A 26,236-nucleotide genomic window follows, 5' to 3' on the forward strand; every position below is an offset into this window, starting at 1 on the left:
AACCGAGCAATGTATTCTCAAGAGAAAGGTAAGTTACAGAAAGAAGCACCATGAGAAAGACTGAGAGAGGACACCCTTATCTACATTCCATATAGCACCTAATGGTGTAGGAAAGTTTTCAATTTAGAAAATTACTAATTGACTTTAAAAGTTTCTTTATGGTTGGGGTTTTGTGAATAATAAATGATCTAAATGGAAACAGAAGATCATTAGCAACTGTTAGACTATAACTTTGTCATCAGTCTCAAGTGAAATAATTCTGTTGACGGTTATATTTTCTTCATGAAGATTGCATATGATGTTCACAGACATGGTAATTTTACAGTCTGATCCCTCAACCAAAAAAGCTCGATTGAAGTAAAGTTCAAGAATGCTAGAGGTATCAGCAATAGCAAAGCTTGAAGTTCAGAAAAATTAGAGAGCAAGCTGTTCTACTACAGCAAATCAGAGTGATTTGCAAATCAACAGCACTATTTTAGAAATATACATCACCTAATATCAGGTAAAACAGTTCTTTTCAAAAGAGCAACAGCAATATATCTAGTATATCTAATTCAAGAAGTACTTTACTGCAGATGCTCTACCCAAATACAAGCATCCGAAATATTAACTCTATGCAATTATTGTGTATGGAGAAAAAATACTCATTATAATTCAAAACCAACACGAAATCTTTTCCTTTTCAGAAATCACACACGGAATCCAAATCAAGAACTATCACATTAGCCAATTATTTATGTCCATAGAAAATTAAATATTTTCAAATGTTCTATGTTATTAAAGACATTATCCAAATCTACAGGTTTTTAGAATAAGTACAACTTCTATTCAAATAGGAATGAGCTATACGTGTTAGAATATGTTGTTAAAGATTGGATCTGGAGAGAGTTTTTGCTGCATCCATTCAGGAGGAAAAAGAAAAAAAAAAGTAAAACTGGGACAAATTCAGATTTAATTCAACTGAAATGCTCTGAATTCAATAATTTCAATGAGTAATCCAGTATGGGAAAATAAATAATTAAGATCTTACATATGTTATCTAACAAATTCACTTTATTTTAAAAGTTTGCTTTCATAAAAAATAGTATTATAATGTAAAAATATAGAATGGTCAAACAGATTCCCCAAAAGTGTTAATGTGGTTTGTAATGTTATTTTCTTGACCTTTCCAAGATAATTTTGAGCTTATCTGAAAAAAAAATTGCATCTTATTTTTCTGAAGTCATCATAAATGAAGAAATATCAGTTCAAACAGCTCAACTATAGACCCCACTATTCAAGTATTTATCAACAAAAAGCAATTTCAAAGTAGCTGCCTTGCAAGTGTTCAGGGATAATAGCTGGACAATTCATCCATAAAATTAAGCCAACAATTCCACCAAAAGTTTCTTGACAAACTTCTAATACCTCAAAATGTCAGCTAAACATTATTCTTCTTTAGTCCAATAACAAAAGCTATATTACACAATGATTTCTTAATTCATCTGATTGTGCAGCATTCATCTGCATTGTGCTTTAAGGTCTGGGCCACCTCTTTTATCACAATCGAGAGTCTTCTTGAGAAAAGATTTAATACTTTAATGTCACTTTAGAACGTTGATGTATACACAAAATGAAAATATTTCAACACAATTTGAAGGGCTGTGCTTTGCAAAATAACACATGAATGACATTCTCTGTGTGTTTACCTTTAAAACAGGGTTATAATGGGGTCGTTACTTAGGCCTGCCACAGTGAAACCTCACTCCTCCACACCTCAGTGTTTGCAAGAAAACCATCCAGCTGTTGTGGATTTCAAAAGATATGAAGATGAAAAAAAGAGGATCCCTTCCTGGATAAACAAACCTCTTTGTTTGTTTTTGTGTCTCTGTGTGCCTGTGTGCCTGCGTGCGTGTGTGTCTGCATGCATGCATGCATAGCGGTGAAGGGAAAGGCAGAAACAGGAAAAAAAAGAGATGGTTTGGGGGGTAGGAAGGCTTTTGAGAAGGGCAAAGTCCTCAAGAGTATTCTTTTATTTATTTATTTTTCAGCTGAAAGCTCAGGCTCCTGTGTCTGTGAGTTGTCTTCTGTACTTTTTTACGTTATTTTTACTTTTTATACGATGACAATAGGAGAGATGTTTCACCTCTGTTTTAAGGACCCAAAACTGAGACACCCTCTTTCTTTTAATTCAAACAAGGATATATAAAAAAAAAAAAATCTCAAAACTAAACAGCGCAGGTATTCACATGCACAGAATTTCAAATGAAGTCCTAAGCAGTCTTCTGAGCTTCATATTCTTGATATGCCTTCATTGCTGTAAGGGCAAGTTGTTTTTTTTACTAAAAACGCCCTTTATTGTAGCTGTACATGCTATTATTGTTCCATCACACCACAGGTCTGCTCAATTCTTTTTTCCCAAAGCCCAAGCTTTGTTCAGTCAAAGAGTAGTAATTTCCCATAGGCAAGGAAAGTCTCTTCTCTGAGATGTGTCTGTAAATGAGATGTTTCAACTCAGAAACTACAAATGAGGAAACGTTAGAAATTGTCCAGCTACCTCAATGTCTAGAGTCTTAACACAAAAATGGAGGGCAACTAGATTACTGATGAGCATGCCACTCCACACAGATTCTGCTTCCTTTCCATCCGTCCCTTCAGTGAATATTTTTAATGTGTTTTTTTGAGATATGTTTATGAGTATAAGGTGTCCAAAAACAGCGCACAAGATTTATCAGAGGCCTGTAGTGAAAATATTTGCAAACCAGGACATCTATTGCCTATCCGATAAGCTCAGTTTCCAAAGAAAACAGAAAAAAATCTCACCTCCTCAGTTTTACTTCAAATTACTATTCTACTCAGCTTTTATTTTCATAGAGTGAGAGACGTGCACAAGTGAGTTATGGAAATAAAGGAAGGAGATGAGCCCCTGTGAGAACACCACAAGAGAAATGAAACATAATAAAAATGTGATAGTGGGCAAATGAACAGACAAAGATAAAGATAACGGAGTTGGTTTCATTTCAGATGTGTTTTGGATTCCACAGAGTTTCTACTCATTTAAAAAGAAACTTGTATAGAAGTAAAAGTGCACATTGCTAGAATTATGGGTGGTCACAGAAGGTGATCTTCTATAAATGTATTTGGAAGCAGGAGTTAATAAACTAATATGTCTGGTGCAAATTTGGCATAGTGCTGTTCCAGATATGGAGAACAGAGATGTACTACTAGATCAAAAATGAAGAAAAGGGTGAAAAAAAGACCATGAAAGAAGAAGAGTGGATACAAGGGACAGGAATCCAGGAAATGCAGAATTTAAGATCATAATTAGTGAGAAATTGAGAGTGAGGTGGAAATACTTGAAAATCTATTGAAGGGAAGCAGCATGAAAATAAACATGCTTTTAACTGCAATGCAGCTATCAGACTGGAAAATGGCAAAATGAAGGTGGAAATGAGAACATTATAGAGAAAACAACTGCGTGACTTAGAAGATGATAGAAGCCACTGGCATAAGTGGGAGAATTTATAACAGGAGTTGTACTGGGGATTTGAAGGAAACTATGGCAGCGATGGTAAGAGGAATGAGACAATGCCATCAGAATGCAAACGTGAACACCCATCACAGAGAGATTTTCCATACTTACAGCACAAACAGCAAGAGGCCAAATTGATTGGAAAGTTGGGAAGTGAAGAGATAAAGCAGCAAGCTTAAACAAACAAAAGAGAATACTTTTCCCTCAGAGCACATAATTCACGTCAGAAACTTGTTGCCACAGGTTATTGTGAAAGCTAAGATGATAAATGTTTTCAAATGGGACTGGACAAGCAGGTAGAAGATAAATACATTATAGCCCAAAGAAAAGGTGCAGTGGGACCTTTGGTCTTACACATTGTAGGAGATCTTCTGTTTGAAAGTACATTTCAAAATATTAAGGAGGATGTAACTCAGTCTTTTATTTGCCTTTATTTGCAAAAAACAGCTTGTCCAAGAAATAAATGTAAAATAATTGATAGGCTGAAGCCAAGGGAATATGTTATGCTGCTTTTTATTCTCCAGAGATACTGAGTTACTGGCTCAATATCTTTCTACTGTATGTCTAATTGTAAGAACTGTCTTGACCATCCACAGGTGCTGATTCACGTTAATTTCCTTATTGCTTTGATAGATAATTGATACACAACACACTATAGCTCTGAATATTTCAATTAATTGAATGCGTGTCTTTAGATTGGCAAATCAGGTATTTCACCATGGTACTTTATTTCAAATAGGTCTGCAAATTATCAAATGCTGCTGTTTCCATTAAGAAGATTTCCCAATGATGTGGACTTTTGCCACCCACTCAATATGATGTTGAACTAAGTCTTCAGCAGTGACATCCAGAGGTTATGAACTACTGCTACATACATAACAGCCGTGTCTTCAGTTTGATGATGATGGACCACTTCCTTCCTCAACTCCAGCTAAATCAATGCAGTTATTACCTAAGCTTTGCAAGTAGAATCAATGTTTTTGGGTTGAGCATCATGAGTTTGACAGTTACCTCTGTTTACTGATGATTAATGACTAGTATTTGGACAAAGGTAAACAAAAGTTCTTAATAAATTGGAAGAGAGTGAAAATTGCCTGGGGCCCATTACCAAAGAAAGGGTGCAATATATCTAGCCAGAATGTGCACTTCTAAAGCACTAAGCTCGCCAATTAGAATACAGAAATGACAACAGCTACAGACATTAAAGCTTGTGGCTTTGTTACTGCATGAGACAAATGTTTGAACAAACTACATGTCTTGTCTTTGTACTGCTGCCTATAAACTCTGACTTTGTGCCCACCTTCCTGCTTCACAAAGTGTTTTCTGGACATTTATTATTAATAATAGAAGTTAAGAAAAATGAAAGTAGCAGCTGTATTGATTCAGCAAAGCAGCATGAGCAAAGCCCATGCCTTTTACCTGATTCAAATAAATTCAATTTCTCTGAAGTCTGATTTCTTTAATTACACTACAAATCTAAAAAGACCTTTTATGTTATTAGATACTAATTATATTAGACAGATTTCCATTCATCTGCTTATAGCAATATTTATTTCCACTGTCATCACTTAACATCAAAACAGTATTAACTCATCATCATTTACAGTGACAAAAATACCACTTTTCCATATAATTTTGTGTCTAGGTTGGTCCAGTTAAAGGAATGAGACACTCTTTGTTTGGTTTGTACAATTAATATATATAAATACTTTATTTACCCTTAATCTCTAATTATGATAAACTATATCTTCCATTTTTAGGCAAGCTTCTCCCTATCCTAAAGCTGTCTAAATCTCTTTTGAGTTAGGAAGATAACTTCTGAAATTGAGAGAATTAGTAGACTGAGTCCCACAGAGCGGGGGATTTCATAGGGGAAAAAAGGAATAGAAGCCAGATGAAACTTTGACAACCTTAATAAACAGAAAGACAGAGAATCTGTTGAAGTGAAAAAAGGAAGAAGTCTAGAGGAAATCACAGTATGGATAAGAAAAGAAAAGCTCGGAATCAGGTTACCCTCCCCTGCCTCTGCAGGGGATACGTTCCATTCATGTCCCCTGCCTTCTCATACAAGCTCACCTGGAAAAACTGAATCAGCCATAGTATCTCTCTAAACTTGGACATGTGATTATCATTCTTTCTCTCCATCACTGCAACTCCTCTGAGCTTGAGAGTTTCCTAGAAAAACTATTAGTTTTTTAACAACCATGGAGATGGACTTCCAGAGGCTCCATTAAGGCAGTGGCTACTGGCACTCAGTGCACTTAGGCCTTATTACAGATCTGGTAGGTCACTTTTCAGAGACCTTACTTCCTTGACCCGCAATTTAAAAGGAATCTCTTGTGAAGAGATTCTCTCCTCATGCAGATTCTTCCCCTCTCCTCTCCCACATCTTTGTGAACATACCTCCCCTTATGTTAAATCTGGCATGTAATTGTATTAGAAACCTAACATTCAAGGTAAGAAGGTATGCTTCTTACCTTGAATGATATGATAAATCAGCTCTAACAAAGGGGGACAAAAAAAATTACATCAACATATAAGGCACAGAGGAAGGAATGAGAAATCAAAGGATGCTCCCAGATATATTTAGAAAGATATAGGAAAAAAATACATCCTCTATTAAATGGAAGCATGCATCTCAGAAAATGATAAAAAGTAGATTTGCTAGCCCTGAGAGAGAGAAAGAGAGAGAGAATATTGTATAATTTTGGGAGGATTATGTTTCACTAGAGACATAGTGACTGTAATGAACTAAAGAAGGGGTAAGACAGTGCCTAAATTGATCTATACAACTGATTGTACTACACTTCATAAGATAATTGTGTCAGTCTCTGTTTAAAATAAACTTAACAACTCTGAAACACAGTAAGTTGTTAAGCACTAAACATCATCACTTACTCTGTCACACTGCTCTCATTGTCTCAGAAACCTCAAAAGCAGCTGATATTTACCTTCTCTAGTTCTAACACTGGAATTGCAGAAATGTAATTAGGAAAACTCTGGTACTCATAACAGAAAAGGTCAGCAGTGTGCAGGCTAAACCTGATAACATGCCTAATATGCTGCCAAACATAACAGAATGCCTTCCTGATAATGAATGATTTTACAGACTGCCATGAAGTTGTTGCAAGATAATCAGATCAACAGGGGGCATGCCACTATGCTAAACACACGTAGGAGATTGTGAAATATTCTTTGACAGAGGTATATTGCAAAGTCACCACCAACGGAAAAATCTACCATTATAAAAGGCCACGTTTTCAGAAATAATCAGATAAATAAATTGGGCAGAAAACAGAAACGACAGAAATTTCAACCTTTGGTAAGCGCAGAAGCCATGAGATCAGCAAAGGCAGTGCACTCCGTGCCTGCAGCCAACAACCAATACACCACCACCTCTGGTATGTACAAAACAGTTTTCCTTTTTCTTGTAGTCATCAATGTAAGCAGAGGTTAGAGGTTTTAGTTTTTCTGTTTGTCTTTAATACAGAAATACTTACACAGCAGTACAGGCTCTGTGTTCCTCACGCAAAGACCTCCTCCTTACTTGTGCCACTAATCCTACATAAACTAATAGTGAACTTTAAGAAAAATGAAAAGTAATCTAAGGGGTTCTTTTGATAAATGACATTTAATCAACAGCACCAAAAAATACCTCATTACTGAAAGCTGAAAGTAGCACTTATTAAAAGTTTTCTGCCAAATACCTAAAGGCGGGTTAAACCTTTAGTGAAAAATGTTTTTGAGAGCTTGCAAACACCACGGAAACGTATATTTGTTATACCTGAATTCATCATGAGCAAACAAAATCTATACAGTTCCCATGTCTATTTACAGACTATAATTTATATTAGATTGTTTCATTTTATTTTGTCATTTTTATAAGAACTTGCATTTTTTAAAAAAATAGAGGAAAAAAAATTACCATCACGAACTACAGTGGACCTTTCACCTCCGTATTCACTTAGGTTAAAATTCAAATTACAGAACACATAATTTTCCAGGAACTGTCACATACATATCTGTCATAAGAGAACATTATGTTTCGAGACTGCTAGATCCATATTGCAAAGTTGTATTAAAGTCAAATGTAACTCTGTATTATAGTTTCTCCTGTACCTGAGTTATATCAGTCTTTCATGATTAATGTAAAAGCCTGCTATTCTTTTCATGTGACACATATTGTTGCCTAATTAATTAAGGAAAACAAATCAATTGTAATTTAACGTGAACCTTCCTATTTTTCCAATTTTATTAGAAGTAACATGAATTTAGGACATGACATATTTTTGAGGATTGACTGTAATGATAGGCCAGATGATGATCAGCTAACTTGTATAAGCTGAGTTTTCTCAGTAGCAGGCTATAACCTGTGTGAAGAAAAGTATCTGATCTCCCATCTTTGGTGGTTTATAAAAAACAAAAATAAAAACCTCAAACACCCATCTGTCTGATATTTCCATACTTCCCTTCATACACCCTTTTGTAACCAGCTTTATCTGAACAGCGCATGCCTGAGGCAAGTATTTATAAAACAGTACTGACATACTACAAAACAGGTGCTTACTTTGCAAAAAGTTCATCACATAAGCGAATATATTTTGTTTAAACTGTATGAAGGGAGGCATGCCAATAAAAGGAAGCAAACATACTCCCCAATACTAAATGATAGCATCAATAAAAGTGCAATTATACTTCCAGCTTTTTCTTGCTATTCTTTTGGTAATGATCATAAGCAACTGATTGTATTTTCTTGAAATGCTACATATGCATAACGCGCCAAGAAACTAACGAGAACACACTCACCATGTACTATCAGGACATATTCTGTGCTGTTTCGGCCAATAGGATTTTTTGCTTCACATCGGTATGTGCCATTGTCTGTTTTGTTTAGGAAACTGATGCTTAGAACCCTGCCGTTGACAACCATTCGCTCTGGGTCTGGTAGTTCTCCACCGTCCTTTGTCCACAGTACTGGCTCTGGCCTGTTGGATCCAAAGCAATGCATTTAATCAGATACATGAAGCGTGTATACGCAACATATACATCAGAAACAATAGCATCAGAAAGTTATGAACAGTGACTTGCCATCAAAGAATATTCAATGATCATTTGAGTTACTGGATATAATGAACTGTTACTATCCTGGATGGGAACTACTAAAGAAAATGAAAGAACAAGCAGGGAAAAGAAGAGAAACAAAGAAGGAAACAGAACGGAATTGGAGCAGGCCAAGATCTTCCACAAATTAAAAACAAGTGCTTGTGAGGTTTCAGGGCCCGCAGTTCATCAAGATGCTTGGCAACTTAGTGAAAACGGCTTTCCGTTTGTGTGATGAGCAATATGGTTCTGTGTGGCTGACAGGCATCGGAAATCATGCAAGCAGGCTGAGGTAGATGTAAGTGGTTTGTAAAAGGTTTCTAAAATTATTTAGGCTATTCACATTCACAAGTGCACTTGCACGCGCTGAGTGTTTTTCCTGAACCAGGCATATCAGTCTCAAAGTAGCACATCTTACACACAATCTAAATTTGTTTCTGTTGCTGCATTGTGTCACAGCCCATCTGTTTTTCCACCCTTTCTGCATCCTTCCCTCAAATAATTGCTTGTTACGCATGTTATCACAAGCAATATAAGATTTGACTTAAAATCCTGGATTTCTTTCTTTTGTGAAACCTTTCCTCTTGTGCCTCATGAACTTGCATCAAACAGGCCAAAGGCAAAGCACTGACAGCGATAACACCCTAGGCAGGCTAGGGACACTGCAGAGGAGGGAACTGACTGTCTTGCAGATTCACATATACCTTCCCACTGGGAAGTGATACCTTAACTCTTTCCTAAAGACTCTCTAGACGCTCCACAGTTCATGACATTTGCCTAACAGACAGCAGGAGGTATTTATTGCTGGTATGCAGTCTTTACTTACATGTAACAAGATCTACTTTCAAATTTACGTGAGGGAAATCACCAAAAACACAGGTCCGTGACTGGAAATGAAAAGTTGGTTTACTGAATCCTGACTATCTCACAAACAGAAAGACCATCTCAAGTCCTTAGATACTAGTCGCTAAAGCAGGATTCACTGCTACATTACTTGTATCTGGTCGCTTTGTACATTATAACCCAAATATCAATCCCTTTCTTTTGGGTACGCTACTTAAGTATTTGAAGTTAGAAGCAGTTCTAGATTTGCACATTTAATTAATAGGAGAATGTTACGTTATATTTCCCTATTTAAGTATGTAGTTCTATGACTAAGAAAGAAAACAAAACATAAAACAATGTTATAAAATCAGCAGATGCCAACCTAGTCGCTGGTCTTACTCAAGACTAGCGTGTTCAAAGAAGGCTACATGTCCAAAGAAGGGCAACGAAGCTGGTGAAGGGTCTAGAGCACAAGGCTTATGAGGAGCAGCTGAGGGAACTGGGGTTGTTTAGCCTGGAGAAAAGGAAGCTGAGGGGAGACCTTATTGCTGTCTACAACTACCTGAAAGGAGGTTGTAGTGAGGCAGGTGTTGGTCTCTTCTCCCAAGTAACAAGTGATAGGATAAGAGGAAACGGTCTCAAGTTGTGCCAGGGGAGGTTTAGCTTGGATACCAGGAAAAATTTCTTCACCGAAAGGGTTGTCAAGCATTGGAACAGGCTGCCCAGGGAAGTGGTGGAGTCACCATCCCTGGAGGTATTTAAGATGTGTGGATGTGGTGCTTAGGGACATGGTTTAGTGGTGGACTTGGCAATGCTAGGTTAACGGTTGGACTCAATGATCTTAAAGGTCCTTTCTAGCCTAAACAATTCTATGATTCTGTAAGAAACAATTTCATTAATTTAAGCAGGTGTTTAAAGCTTATTAAATATAATGAGTATTAAGAATAAGAATTAAACCTAAATACCTATGGAGAGACATTTTACCAAAATGTGGCCTCATTCACAGAAAAATAGTCCTAATGACTGCAATGACATGATTTTTCTTTTAAGTTAGGCAAGACATGTAAACAAAGTGAATTTTTCTGAAATGCACTTACTGCTATATAACTTATATTACTTTTTAAAAGTAAAAATACTATATGATTTTCTTGAAAAATAGCAGATTTATGCACATTTTAGTAATATTTGGATGATACCATGTCAACTCATCGTTGAATTAGTTACCTAGACTGGCTATTAACTGAAGTTATAATTTTTTTAGAAAACCGTGCTCAGGGAATATAACAAGATTCACATAATTTTAAGCCAAGGATTAAGAACTCTTAGTGTAATGGGCTGTATTTATATCTTGCTGTAAATATGTCGTAATAGTCTTCCTATGTGTACTTTCAGGAATTGGTGTCTAAATACAGGACACAGAATATACACAGTTCCTTTCTGCTTAATGCAAGCAAGGAATCTAATGTCCACGGTGTTGCAGAAACATTGCCCCACAGAGTTCACAACATTAGAGTGCAATTTGCTTTGATATGTTAAGGAGGATTTGTTCAATTTTCTAGCAAACTCCTCATTGTTTCCCATTTACCAGCTTACTGTGAATCTGTAATCCCAGGAGTGGAAACTCTGAAACACTTTGGCTACAATGTGCACCATTGCCTTCATAAATGGCGTGTTAAAGCAACTTCTGTGCAGTGGCAATTTATGGAACTTACGTTTTAAATTGAAATCAGACGGCATATCCTAGGGGAAAACCCATAGGATAACAAATAACTATGAAATGGAGCTTTAGGTATAAATTATTCAGGGAGCTTTGTCACATCGTAACATACCAACTCTAGTCTTATACAGAGTGCTTAGCTATGGCTACAAAATGATGATGGCAGAAAAATCACGGCTTAGAGAGAGGCAGGTCTACATACTCCGGGTGTTGGGGAAGCTGCTGATTAATAGTTAATATTAAGCCATCCTGTGCTGACTTAGTGGCAGCAGCAGAGCAATTCCTGGGCAGACAGCCCATGGCCAATACATCATGGTGGCCGAGCACAGCTCTCACTCCATCTCACCACTCTCAGGGAAGATGGTGCCTAAAGCAGCAATTCTGTCAGAGCCATAAAATGAAATTTTGCCTGCACTGCTGGGAAGGTTTGAGACACTCTGGTCTAAACAATTCATTAGTTAGGCAGAAGTGAGCTAAGAACATGAGACGCGCTCATGCACCCAGGCCAGCATGCTGCTGTGGTCAGTGACAAGGGGAGCATCTGTTTAAGGAAAGCATGTGAGTGCAGCCATTTTCTGTGGTCCATCCCCCTGTACTCTGCCAGAATCCACAATCGTTCTATTGGGGATGGTGGAGGGCACATCTCTTGTTCTTTTTTTTGTATCTACTTAGTATTTAGACCTGTTGCCTATGAATATCTCTAATAACTTTTTGAATCTGCTTATATTGTCCCAATCCAGCCTCCTGTGGCAATGAATGCTGGAAGTTCCCTACCTGCTGCGCAAAAACGTATTTACTTTAATCTGTCTTACACTGATCTCCTAGCAGTGGCAATGAATATTGCAGGACATGGTAAGTAACACTTCTGCATATTATAACCTTGTTATAAGTTATGATAGCCTTGTACTTAGTAGGCCTCTCTCTCTCCCTCTTTCTCCATTTGAATTTGATACCTTCTGAAATTATTGGCAGGGGAAAAAAAGAAAAAAATCACAAGAAAAAAGGGTAAAGGAACAGTAAATTTAGAACATATTGGCTATTCCTTGATAATTGCTTTAGTACCTTCATTGTCCAAAGCACAAAATGCAGCTGAAACACTGATGGGGAAGCTTGCTTTCTGTGACACAAGGCACAGAGAACTGTGAATTCCCCACAGTTTATCCTGCTGAAACACGTTCATGGGTGCAGATCCAGACAGAAATTCTTTCTCTTACCCAACATTTTGAAAGGGTTCTGGCTCAGCTGGGGGATCTTTAGGTTTGACATTCTAAAACATCCAGCAAATATGTACACTCCTAATATTGCACATTTTTCTCCATTGCATACATCTCCATTATTGCAGAATTTCAGCTTTTCTTCACATATTAAAGAGTTGCCATAATGCTATTACTGTGTGGACTGGAACAAACAGGGCATCTTTGTGCCTTGCATTTGTGCTTACTTCAAGTTGAATCACACTTACCAGTTTAATCCCCATTTTTCTCAGACAACTCTGAAAACATCTTTCTTGGAGCAAAACAGCTATGAAATCGGAATGAGCATTGTGGCCACTAATGCAATTGCACCTTATTACCTTCACACATTTCATGGCACAAACAAGCTCACTGACCTGCTCTGTCCTAACAGGAGCATGCAGCCTGCTGGTATCAATGCAGTCACCCAAAGAACAAGTCTGTCCTCCTTTTTTTTCCCCATCTGGAAGAGAGATGCTTTCCTATATCCCTGGTTTAATCCTTCCCAAGTGGATGCGGTTAAGTGGAAATGAGCTGTGCTACCACTGAGGCCCTTCATTGGGTTGAGGAAGGTAGCAGAGCAGAAGCACCAAGATGCTGCTTTTTTCCCCAAAACACAGCTCTGCTGCTGGCTTACCTATGCTAAATGCTCCCAGTGTGATACCTTTTAAAATAAAACCAAACAAATTAAGCACACTGTACTGAAGAAATTCTTTCAAAGACAGTGCTCAACTGTGACAGCTCATGCTATTTCTTTGGGTAGTATGTATTGCTTTTACTGATATGGCTTTGCACACAGCTGCCCACAGTGGAGCTATCAGGACAGCATTAAACTGAAAGAAGCCAGAGATACTAATCACAAGCATACTAAAAATCCTTAATTATGACAAATGACTTCTCTGCCAGCCCCCCGAAAGAAATTTGAACTCTATACTCTCTCTGAAGAAATGCTAAATGGGTTTAAACTTTGGTATAATATATGTTCAACCCCAGTAGAAAGGCCCAGAAGCTTTCAGTAACTGACTTGTAAAAGGGAACTGGTTTTTGCTGTAAAGAAAAGATTTTGTTAACTCTCTTCATGTTACCTTTAAAACTTGACATAAAAAGCAACAGAATTTGGTATTCTTTCCCAGACAAACTGCAATGGGACTGCAATGAGGGTATGAAAAAAAAGGTATCATGTTCCAAGATGATTCATGCTTTATACTCTGGAACTGGAGTTTTCTTGCAAGTAACTTAACAAAGAATTTGTAAATAAAGTGAAACTATTTTCTAATCCTGAGGGTAAAACACCTTTTCTTCCAAAATAAGTTGGTGAGAAAGCTAAGGGTGAGCTGGAATGTGTTGAAAAAAAAATGTTTTAAAAACCACAGTCAGATTTGATGAGAAAAGAACACTTAGGCACAGACTTACCTTTTCAACAAGTGTTTATGTAATGTGAAAGTCAACAGTTTAAGTCCACATTAATATTTTTTATAATCTAGGCTTTTAAAAGTTACACAGTAGTATTTTAAAACAAGTTTGTTAATTTTCCATCCCCTTCTCTAACCTTAACCAAAGGACTGCGACATTTCAGTGCTTTCCTATAATCCTCCTTTCTAGCAAGATCTTTATATCTAACCATTATATTTATCTTAACTTAGCCTTCATTTAAAAATGATACATAGATCTATTGTATCACCTCTTCTTTCTGAGCAAAGTGAATTTAAGCAATGCAATCCATTCTCACTTGGAAGTTCTTGGCTGTGTTCATTTTTGTTGCCCTTTTCTGATTTTTCTGTACAGAAAGGTCATGTACAAATTGTTCTTCACTGAGACCTTAGTAAACAACACTCAGATAACTTACTGGCCCATAATACTAGCAAAGGATAACCTTTTAATTTCCATAAGATCACACTCAAAAAACCCCCAAAACAACAACAACAACAACAAAAACAGTGCCAGCTTTTTACATACTCAGTCTCACTGAGGATATTAACATCCCTCTGGGTATCTAAGCATCCTGTCAAAATTTTGTAGCCCATGTGGATAAAAATAAGAAAGATGGAAGAATGATTTGCAGAACACTAACAAGACAAGTAAATTCATTATTTTGAGTATGGCCCACTTGAACAATGCCTTTTACTTCTCCAAACAGGGGCACGCTTGTGAAGTCCATGAAAACATAATCTAGTGAAAATGCTCAAATGAGTAATGGAAAAGGTATCACCACATTTACCAGAGTATTTTTTGTTAAAATCCTGGTGCAATGTTAAAAGTCATCTAAGGGAATGATTGCTTCCTTAACTTGAAACTTCTAGCGTTTCTCTGTGTTGAGAATCTGGATTTTTAGCTTTATCAGTTAATCATCCAGTCGAAAGTTTAAATCCTGAGGGGACTTCTTGTTTATATAAAGTCTCTGTCTGATGAGTCATATTGGGATGAGCTGGTTTTGGAGCATTTCGTCTATCAAAAACATCAATATCCACAGTCACTAGCCTTTCATAAAAGGCTTGGATAGGTGGTTTTTATTTTATGAGGTAAGAACTCTCTGTGATTTTGTAGTTCTGCAAAGCTTGAGTAACCTTCAGAGAGTGTTTTTCTCCCCAGAAGAATTAGTCAAGAATATCCTAAGTACCTTTTATGAAGTTCTATTTTTTTTTAAGAAGGGAGCTTTGAACACCTGAATTGACTATTGTATTTGTCCACACTTTTCTCTTTTAAGCATCTCAACAGACATAACATAGCCTAAGAATATTTATGACGCCCTATACCAATGTTTTTAAAATGGTTAAGAATTAAGTTACCAACATATGTTAAAAATGAGGTGGCAATGTAATATAGATTTCTACTTTTTATATCATAAAAATCTGACAGGAATTCACAGCTATAAAGACAACAGGAACAACAAGAAATGCTGATGACCATTGCAGTGTATTATGCCTTTGGAAAAGTTGCTTAAATGATAAACTTAAAGAGGCAACAGAAATCTCAAACAGTGTTAGTATTCACCATTTACAGGGAAAAAAAAAAAAAGAGAACACCAAAAAATAGGGAAAAAAAAGATAGTAGAAAAGGGAAGAAAACAAACAAAACAAAACACCCCAACTCTTCATCCCTTATCTCCTGTCCTAGATACAGATAAAGCCTTTCTTTTGTCCATCACAAATGCACTTGGCTCACAGGCCTCCCTGCCTGTAGCTTGTTTTGGATAAGTCAGGCAGTCCTCTCACCTTCAGACCGGCTCACTGGATTACAGATGCTAGCCATGCTGATATGATAGACCAAATTTGCAGCCAAAAGCCCTTATCCCTCTGCAGCCTGTGACAGTAACTGATTAAAGTAACTCAAGAAGAGTCTTTTCAAAGCAAAGGTATTTATTCTTTTACCCAAAGATACAAAGTATAGGTTGCTAAGATGTAAAAGAGAAATTTTTCATATTTCCCCCTATCTACACCCTAATCTTTTCTTACAACCATTTTTAAGGTTCCTTTCAGTCCAGTTAATATCCACCTTTGCCTGTAAGAACCTGACTATTTTCTTTCTGCCATAATTCTCTTTCCTTCTGTATTTCCCTCTCATCAGGCTGATAACACACCCGCCTTCATCCTTTAGTATCTTCAGAGTCAGAGACTCCCTCTGACCTAAGGCTTTCAGCCCTTAACACAGATGTGTAATGCTGCTGGTCTCTGTCTGGATAGCTTTTTCCCAGTTGATCACTAACCCATTATAATGTTAACTTTTTTGCAACTATTTAACTGTAGTTTTTCCCTTTGCCTTTTGTGCATGTCTTGTGTATTCCCCCCCACCTTAAATATTTCCTTTTTGCTAGTTATTCTCAAGAAGGCAAGGCAATATCAAACAAATATCCTGAAATGTGCATAATCCATATATACACAACACTGGAACAGGCTGCCCAGAGAGGTTGTGGAGTCTCCTTCTCTGGAGACATTCAAAACCCGCCTGGACGCGTTCCTGTGTGATATGGTCTAGGTAATCCTGCTCCGGCAGGGGGATTGGACTAGATGATCTTTCGAGGTCCCTTCCAATCCCTAACATTCTGTGATTCTGTGATTCTGTATATATGTATGTATATATGAAGTTTCTTACCTAATTCCAGTGTTATTCACAGTCTTGCCAAAGAAGTATAAAAAACCTGCTGTGAATAACATTTTGGAGATTGGATTTCTCAAAGTCATGAGATAGATCAATGAGAGAACTTATGTGAAATCAGAAGTTACCTTATCAGTGAATTACATCAGAAATATCCCTTGTGTTCTACTATTGTAAGCAGCAGGGAAGCTAGGGATGGACAAAAATATTGCCTCAAATAAAAAAAAAACAATTTTGTGAGAGAGATGCCATAGGGATGCAGTCTAAAATTTGATTTAAATAAACTCAAAATTCATTGCCACATGAAGGCAGATGTGGTGGAGGAGTCCCCTAAGCTTGTTCATGAAGTACCATCCTCCCTAAAGGTAAGTTTAATGTGGGAGGAAAAAGAGGACACTAAACGGGTGTGCTCACTGCTGTGGGTGATCCACTGTCTTCCCACGATCCACGTTAGAAGTGAAAAAAATAGTTGAGGGAATTGTAATTCATTATCAATAGTGACTGTGTGTGTGCTGGAGAAGCAGTGCTTTGTCAGGGTTAGTTTGGTTGTGCCAGTATTGCCAGCCCTTCAGCTTTGAAAGAAATGCAAAATCAGGGAGCTCACAAATGTGCAATATGGCTGATGGGTCAATGTCAGAAAAAGCTTTATCGTGATATTGTGCAATACACCAAAACTGAGGCCAGGTCAGCAGATCTTCTCAATAGTGGATTACATAGGAACCCATCACTGTAGTATGTGATAACATAGTTACTTATTTAAGTGATTTCTTATGCCCCCAATATCAGAGCATGCAAACAGCCAACTTAGAATTAATGCAGAAACATGAAATGAAACTGTGCACAGTTGGTGGCTAACGCCATTTGTTGCCCCAAGTACCACTATCTATTCAGTCAGGAAAACACTTACGTAAAAATGCAACTTTTAAAAAACTGTTCTTCTTATAAAGATTTCTAAGAAAATACTATAATCATTCAGGTGACATGTTTTATTTTGCCAGTTTCAACAGTGCTGCTTGTAAAGCTATTAATTTCTTTTAAGGCTTTTATCTGAACATCTTATCTGCTCTCCTCTTCTCTATCAGAAGGAATCTCCTTTTTGACTTAGAGTTATCAAACTCACCTTGCAGCGAAATTACCATTGCATGCTATAAAAATAACATGCTAACCTTTTACAAACGTCACCTGTCTTTAAAGAATGGAGACAAACTGTTTTGCGTTACGTTCTTCAGTAAGTTCTGAAGGAGACTTCTGTTAAACGTTCCTCTATGGGGTCATAATAAACTAGAAAAAAATAAAAGTCATTCTAAGCAAGACTGTCCTCTTGATCTGGAAGAGAAATATGGTCTATTTTGTATTTTTCAACTTCATTGATAATCTCCCCTCTGTCCAGTTTCCCTCCTCTCCTATTAGAAGCTACTCAGTATGAGGTTAGGCTTGACTGCCAAATGAGCAAGAAAGAAGACAGTTCTAGCTGCAGAGTTCCTACTTCCCTTACAGGCCCCTATTACTTAGGCCAACACCATTAGCAGATGTACCAGCAAATCCTGATCTACCTTTCCGTTGTGACAAAGAGATAAATCTTGTTCTAATAACGGAAGGTTTGCAGAGACGCTCAGAAAGTCAGCTTTTCTAGTTGATATTAATAACTTCAAATCCATATATCAATTTATTTGCTGAATTGTACCCTATAAATTGAAAATCTTATATTGTTTTTTCTGATTAACATGAGAAGCCCTATTATCTTTAATTTACATAAGAACTGGAAACCTTTTTGCAAAGTTCATAGCCTCTACAAATCACATGGATATCCTGCAGAGTGAACAAATTCAGATTTCATGTCTTAAAGAGGCTGATTACTCTTAAATGGAAATTAACTACTGAACTATTGACAAAAGGTCTTACCTGTGTGACAGTGTGTAAAAATAGATCAGGATTGACAAGCATCTGCCATTGCTTAAGGCTTACAGTTCATGCTGTCTATTTAAACTATTCAGTCTGTGTTTTTAAGTAATCTATTTTTTACTTTTTTTTCTATCTTTCAGCAATTTTAATTTCTGCAAAATATTTTCCTTTGAACATGCCATATTGAGAAACTGTTCCAAAAGGTATTGCACCATATAGTATGCTTTATTTCCTGAGTCTAGAACTTCCACGCCACGACAGCTCAGATTATACATTAAAATATGAAAATGCATTAAAGTCCTAGCCTTCCAAATCTATTATACATTCTGGAGTGAAGACTTTTCTGATTTATATGAACAATAACATTTTGTCCATTGATCAGTGAATTACTCCGTCCATGTTTGAATCAAGAATTAATCCAGTAGTACCATAATGACTTGAGAGCACTGAAATGAGCAAACACTGAGTGTGACTATATAAACATTTTTTTAAAAAAGGAATATTAAATTTTCACTCAACATACTTTTTGTTAGTACTTAACAGACCATACGCAGAGTACTTTCTGTTCTTAAAGTATTAAACTCAAATTATATTTAACCCCACTTTGAGGATCAATATCACTAAGAACAAAAGTCCTTTGGTTTCTATGATAGTTGCCTGCTTCAGCCACCATTTTTGTAGTAATGCAAAAATGTAATACTTTATATCATTCCAATACATAAAACATATTTTCTAATAGCAAGTTCTAGAGAAGGCAAATCTATGAAGTATTCTAAATATCCGATCTTTTCAATCTAGTGTAGGTTCAGACATCTGTGTTTCAGGATAAGCTGTAGCAAAATATTTTTAACTCTCATGGACGTGCAAATGTATTTCAGTTTTTATAGCTGTTTTAAGAATGTTTAATTGCTTACTGATTGCCAGTCTTATTTTGGTGCAATGAAATCTCTGAATGATTTCAGACTTCGTTTCCAAGTTTTCCCTTTAAAACAAGAAAATAAATACAAATAATATTCTTCTAAGACACTCTATTTTTATTACTTGTATGTAAAAAAGAATTTAAAAGTACTTATATTTTTATTCTTTTGACGAACAATACTCTTGTGTTTGAGTTTCATCATAAGACCTCAGAAATCCTTTATTCATTCTGGTTCCACTTTTAAACCAATTTATTGTGGTACTGAATATTTCCCCAACTATATATCTAGTACTCTTCCAAGCCTGATGCTTTCTCTATAGGCATACTTTTGTTTTTTATCCAAAATTATTTTCAAGTTTTTCTTTTATTTTTGAGATCTGAACTCTTCAGATGACTTGTAAAATTTCCTACAGTCTTTAAGTGGTTTATTGTTGTTATTATTATTGGTACCCAACTAATTTGCTAATTTCTCTAATGGAACTTCTTAATCAGATTAAGTGGTAGATTTTACGGCTAATTTTCTTCAAGAAATTAAAATCTCATTGTCTTTACTAATAGATTTTTTTTCTTCCTTTTTTCCCCTTGATATTTAAAACTGATGACAATTTTCCTTACACTTACTAGGCCCTGCAAATATTTTGATGTGGCTGTACTTGCGGGTTGAGCTCTTAAATTCAAAATTGCGTTCTTTCTGAAGAGTCAGACTAATACCATAGAAATGGTTGCACTTTGCATTAGATGTGTGTATGATGTATATATCCCATATGTACACAATTTTTAGGAGGAGGCTGCCGGTTTCTGTTCTACAGCAACTTTTCTTCACACACTGACGGGACACTGCCAGTAGGCTTTTTAGGCCGGTCTTAAAAAGAAAAGAAGAAAAAAGAAAAAGGGGAAAAAAAATGTGTTGCAGATCTGTGTCTCTCTTGCACTGGAGCTGTGCGCTCCATCTTGCATATATACAAATGTTCACAGTGAAGAAAGAAGAGAAGAATCTTGTGCTTATACCTTTCACCTTCTCGATACAAATTAAGATTAAAAACATTGCATGCTTTCTAAGTGGCTGTTCATTTTCTCCACCCTTTTTCTTGGGCATCTGCCTCTGCTACTTCCTCAGTCAGAAAGTAGGAGCACTGCAGATACGCTAACTTTGATGGGCTTTCATAGCAGAGAACAGTAAGTGCCTTCAGCTACATGGTCTGTATAGTGCCCGTTCCACAACCTCACCTTCTGCTATTCCATTTTGCCCAGATCTCTCCCACATTTGTCATATACTCCATCTCCTTTCAAACTTCCAATGTCTCATTTCATCCCCCCTCCAATTCTTTGCTTTTGAATCTGACCAACTTCCCAAACAACAGATTGGACATTTCTACTCCTTTATACTTTCTTGAGTCTTCAGATGTTTCTGCACCAGGCAGGCAATTACTTCCATGAAAGACAAAATTTGCTGAACTAGTTTATTTCTGCCTTCCATCAGTTGTGAATGTATAAACACAACATGGAGGAGGGAGAAAGAAGCTGCCATATTTCCAAACTTTCAAGGCCAGACCGTCACTGAGGACTGAAGAATAGAGGCACACTGATGCATACCATAAACAAAAAAGATAAACCTCTTTTAAATACACCATTAGAAGGTCAGGGAATACGCACTGACTTCATTTTTTTCAGATTTATTCTGAAAGAGACCTGGATATTTTAATGCATTTTTAGTACTTCAAATCAAAATGCCTAGTATTTTAGAACATTTTTAGTAGCCAGCTATTAACCATACTTTTTTACATGTATTTTCAAGTCTGAGGCTCAAAACATCTTAAGTTCAAAGAAAACACTATGACCTCAACAGGTTATGAACAGCTTTCATAAAAAGTACACTTTAAAATCTTCTGTCTGTAGAAAACAATAGTATGTATGGCTATACTGTTCATTTTGTGTTGCCAGTTTATAAATAATTTATATTTCTTTTAAATTTTAACCAGGAGAAAAAAGTCCTCCACAGAAGCGCAACATCTCTTTCAAAAAGATTCCTGAGGCTAAAAAGGCAGAAGGAGAGGTGTAAGCCAGTACAGAAGCAGGAAAGAAAAAAAAAATACATTAAAAAATCTTATGTCATAAATCCTGCCTTACCTTCTGGCGAATGGAGGCCTTGCAGAAGTGACCACCACTATCAGTTAACTGACACTAGGTCAAGGACAAAGTACTAGGTAATACTTCGTAGGGAATACCTGTGGGTAGGCCTGGACTTGACCACAGATTAGATAAGGTGTTTTCCAATTTCTATAAAGTAGCAAAGATGCTGCTTTTGTATCAGAAGTCTTGTACTGAAGGCCTGATATGGACAGATTGCACAACAACGAGGTGTTCAGGTGGATGCACAATGTATTATCTGCCATGCAGTTGTTTAACAGCTCTCACAGGCATAAGGTATCTCTAACGACATATCGATAATCAAGGGCAAGTGACATTCTTGCTTTTAGGAGATCGTGCAAGAAAGTGAAGAGGGAGAGACCTTCTCCATAAGGTGCATCTCCCTGACTGCTGCAGGCAGAAGGGGAAGGCAGACTTGGTGAAGCCGTCACCCCACCCGGAGAATGGAAAGTCAGCAGGGCCTGAGCTTCAGACTGATGGCCAGGTAATCTCAAACAGGGAAAGAAGGGAGGTCCACTCAGGGCTACAGTGACATTATTCCACTCAGGGGAACGGGTAAAAGATGAAGCAGAGAAACAATGATGCTCTGAAAGCTTCTTTTAAATTCTGGAGCTGGAAGTACTCTGGATCAGTACTGGAGCATGTCGGTAAGATATGCCCTTCCCCTGTTCTGCCTAGGATTGGTGCCATATGTTGATGTGCAAACTAGAAAGACAAATCCCTTTCTCTTCAGCCTCACAAGCTAAGACTTACACTCAGATAAGAGCTGGGGGGGGGAGAAGGGGGAAGGAGAAGAGAAACTATATACAGATAAGTGAATATAAAGAATAATTGTCACACCTTGCTTAAATATTTTATTGCTGTTCCTAGGGGCTTTTTCTTTTCTGTCAGAGTACAGGTGAGATGATAAATAGCACGTAAGAATTTCATTCATATGAAAAAACATTGACTAAACATAGAAATCTTAATGGCCTGGCTTCACTATAATTCCAGTTCTATAGGTTTCTAATTATGTAGTCTGTGTACAAACATTTAAATCTTTGGGCTTCATATACTGCTATCAATCAATCAATCAGTCAATCAGGTTGGAAGAGACCTCTGGGATTATCGAGTCCAACCATTGCCCTGACACCACCATGTCAACTAGACCATGGCACTAAGTGCCATGTCCAGGCTTTTCTTAAACACCTCCAGAGATGGTGACTCTACCACCTCCCTGGGTAGCCCCTTCCAATGGCTAATGACCCTTTCTGAGAAGAAATTCTTCCTAATGTCCAATCTGAACCTCCCCTGAGAAGCTTGAGGCTATGTCCTCTTGTCCTATCACTAGTTGCCTGGGAGAACAGGCCGACTCCCACTTCACTACAACCTCCCTTCAGGTAGTTGTAGACTGCAATAAGGTCACCTCTGAGCCTCCTCTTCTCCAGGCTAAACACCACCAGCTCCCTCAGCCGTTCCTCGTAGGTCCGACCCTCCAGACCCTTCACCAGCTTGGTCGCCCTCCTCTGGACTCGCTCCAACACCTCAACATCTTTCTGGAAGTGCGGGGCCCAAAACTGGACACAGGATTCAAGGTGCGGCCTCACCAGTGCCAAGTACTGAAGGACGATCACTCCCCTAGACCGGCTGATTACACTATTCCTAATAGAGGTCAGGATGCCATTGGCCTTCTTGGCCACCTGGGCACACTGCCGGCTCATGTTTAGCCGGCTGTCGATCAGCACCCCCAGGTCTCTTTCCGCCGGGCCGCTTTCTAACCACTCTTCCCCCAGCCTGTAGCGCTGCATGGGGTTGTTGTGGTCAAAGTGTAAGACCCGGCACTTGTTCTTGTTGAACCTCATGCCGTTGGTCTCGGCCCGTCTATCTAACCTGTCCAGATCCCTCTGTAGGGCCTTCCTACCCTCCAGCAGATCAACACTCCCACCCAGCTTTGTGTCATCTGCAAATTTGCTGAGGGTGCACTCAATCCCTACGTCTAGATCATCTATAAAGATATCGAACAGCACCGGCCACAGAACTGAGTCCTGGGGAACACCGCTAGTGACCAGCAGTCAGTTGGACTTTGCCCCCTTCACCACCACTCTCTGGGCTCGGCCATCCAGCCAGTTTTCAACCCATCGAAGAGTCCACCCATCGAAGCCCTGGGCAGCCAGTTTGTCTAGGAGGGTGCTGTGGGAGACAGTGTCGAATGCCTTACTGAAGTCTAGATAGACTACATCCACAGCCCTGCCCTCATCTACTAAGTGGGTCACTTTGTCATAGAAGGAGATCAGGTTGGTCAAGCAGGACCTGTCTTTCATGAATCCATGCTGGCTGGCCCCGATGCCTCCATTGTCCTGCATGTGCCGTGTAATGGCACTCAGGATGACCTGTTCCATCACCTTGCCTGGCACCGAGGTCAGTCTGACTGCTATTTACATCTTGTTGATTCCTTCTTAAACTTTAAGAGCTATTGAGAAATTAGTAGACTATTCTTTTTCATCAGCTGTAAGTAAAGCATGACTATAAGAACAAAGGATGACAGAAACTGCAGTGGATTAAATGAACAATATCTGAAAAAATGTATTTCAAAGACATGCAAATGTCAGCAGTATTAAGATAATATAGTGCTCAAGTGGATGCATCAGAATGGCTGCTGAAAATTACTGGGATTAACCAGGAACTATGCTCCTAGTGTTAATGAAGTACTGCTGGGAATAGGAAAGCAGCAGCAAAGCATAATGATAGGATGTGCACACCTTAGTTACTACGTATTTCACAGAACAGAGGAAAATAACACCTTCTCAACTGGCATGTCTTCAGATCCATTTATAACATTGTGTTTTTTCATACAAGTTTACAAGTATACTGCATCCGCAGCCAGGGCAACAAGAGCTGGGGAAAATACTGATTTATCAGAAATAACAGAAAAATAGCAGAAAGAGCTCCACCACCACTTATTTTAAATGTTTCACATTTTCATTATTATAGGATTAAAAAATATACATTTTCTGAAACTAGCTTGCCTTACATAGGCTATGCTGAAGTGACACATAGAGATAATGGTGGAGACTGCAAGAAAGAGGAAACAGGAGGTAACTACTGTCACACCATATTTTTTGTTCCCTTTTCTCTTTTTCTTTAATCCACATTTTGTCTGTTGTTGACATCGCCACTGCCAGTTGAGGCCCGAAGGGTGTATCAAGGTATTAGTGAGCAAAGACTATTATAAGCTTTTTTTTTTCCTTTGATGAGTCAGGACTTTAGACTGCTTAGATATTTCAGGCTGAGACACTGATGGATATTCACATGCCTAACTTGCACTGTTTTCAGTAAGAGCTGTGTCCCAATGCTCATAAGACACTCTGTCTCTGTTATTACAATAAGCTGAGAAATCCCATCTAAGAAACACCAGCTGCATTTTTTGAGCTAAGGTCCAATGCTTGCTGGCACAAGAATCAAAGAGGAAAATGAAGAGTGGCTGATTCACTTCCACTTTTTCCATTAAGTAAACAGTTGAAAATCTCATTCATAGTTACTTGTTTGTCCAAATGCTACTTGTTTAAAGTCATTTGCTGTTGATGTAAGGCACAGTCAAGGAGAAGCCTCATTAAACTAAAATTCCTTCATGTACTTGAGGTGCAGTGACAAAACCCAGAGAGCTGGTAAAAGCACCAGTGCTGCAACTTGAATGACAAGTAAGGACTATACAAAGTCTTCAGTATCAACCCTCATTAACCAAGGTATGCACTTCTTGACTTTCAATGCATGTAAGAACATCATGAAGTTTGGGAGATGTAGCAGAACATCCTCTTTTCACCAGACAAGATACCTTTAATAACTAGCCATAACAATGACATTTCTAAGATCTTTAGTGGAATCACGGGTTCTTCTCAACAAGTAACCAAATGTTTGTTGATATTTATAACAGTTATAGGAGCGCCAAAAGAATGGAAATACACCACAAAATTTTTGTACCTCAGTTATATTTTTTCACCAGTGTCAAAAAAGATGATGCTGAAGCACACTGTATTAGGTTATAATAAATAATAAAATTCTTTATGCCTTCAAGATCAAAAAATGAAATCTTAATAACAATACACTGAGAACTTATGGTTATTTATATTTCAGAGCTAAGTGCTATACCGTGGTCTGTGTCAATTTCTTTTACAACTAAAAATAACTTATGAAACAGTAATATAATAAGGGGAAAAAGGAGACAAACATTATTTACTTACAGGAGTTTGCTTTTCTTCTCCCAAATGTATCATTATCTCCAGACAGAGGGGAGTGTTTTAGTTCACACAAACTTCTCTCACACAGAAAATTATTCATTAGTACCTTCATGGTAATAATTTTAGCACTGTAAAGGAGATATCCTCAAGCTCTCAATGGGATCCAGCTCCATTAGCATCTAGTCCTAGCAAGCCACAACAGTCTTTGTTCAATGCTTAACAGCACAGAAACAGCTGTACTGGATCAGACTAGAAGGTCAGCTAGCCCAGTGCCTTATTTCCAACGCCAGGGACAAGCAGATACCTAGGGAACAGGCCAAGCACAGACGCTGCCTCCCCAAGCACTCCTCCAACCTACAACTATCTCAGGCACTTTTGACACCGAGCACAGTTTAAAAATATTCTGTAAACCTTAAGGATTTTCCTCTCCATGAACTTATGCGGTTATCCCTTGAATTACCACGAATTTTTACTATCTGCCATATCCATTGACAACAATTTCCTGAAGTTTACCAGTCATTGTATGAAAAATGACCTCCTTGCTTTGCGACAAAACTGGTTCTTACTAGCTTAACT

General features: G+C 37.8%; 1 protein-coding gene across 1 annotated transcript in view; it reads right to left on the reverse strand.

The window, feature by feature from the left end:
* Nucleotides 1–26,236, reverse strand: part of CADM2 (cell adhesion molecule 2) — a 130,149-nt gene that overhangs the window by 56,020 nt on the left and 47,893 nt on the right. The window contains exon 5 of the mRNA XM_068425160.1: nucleotides 8,318–8,496. Within this exon, the coding sequence (XP_068281261.1) occupies nucleotides 8,318–8,496 (179 nt within the window). The remainder of the gene's footprint in view (nucleotides 1–8,317; nucleotides 8,497–26,236) is intronic.

Source organism: Nyctibius grandis, chromosome 2 (genome assembly GCF_013368605.1).
Source record: "Nyctibius grandis isolate bNycGra1 chromosome 2, bNycGra1.pri, whole genome shotgun sequence".
Classification (NCBI taxonomy): domain Eukaryota; kingdom Metazoa; phylum Chordata; class Aves; order Nyctibiiformes; family Nyctibiidae; genus Nyctibius; species Nyctibius grandis.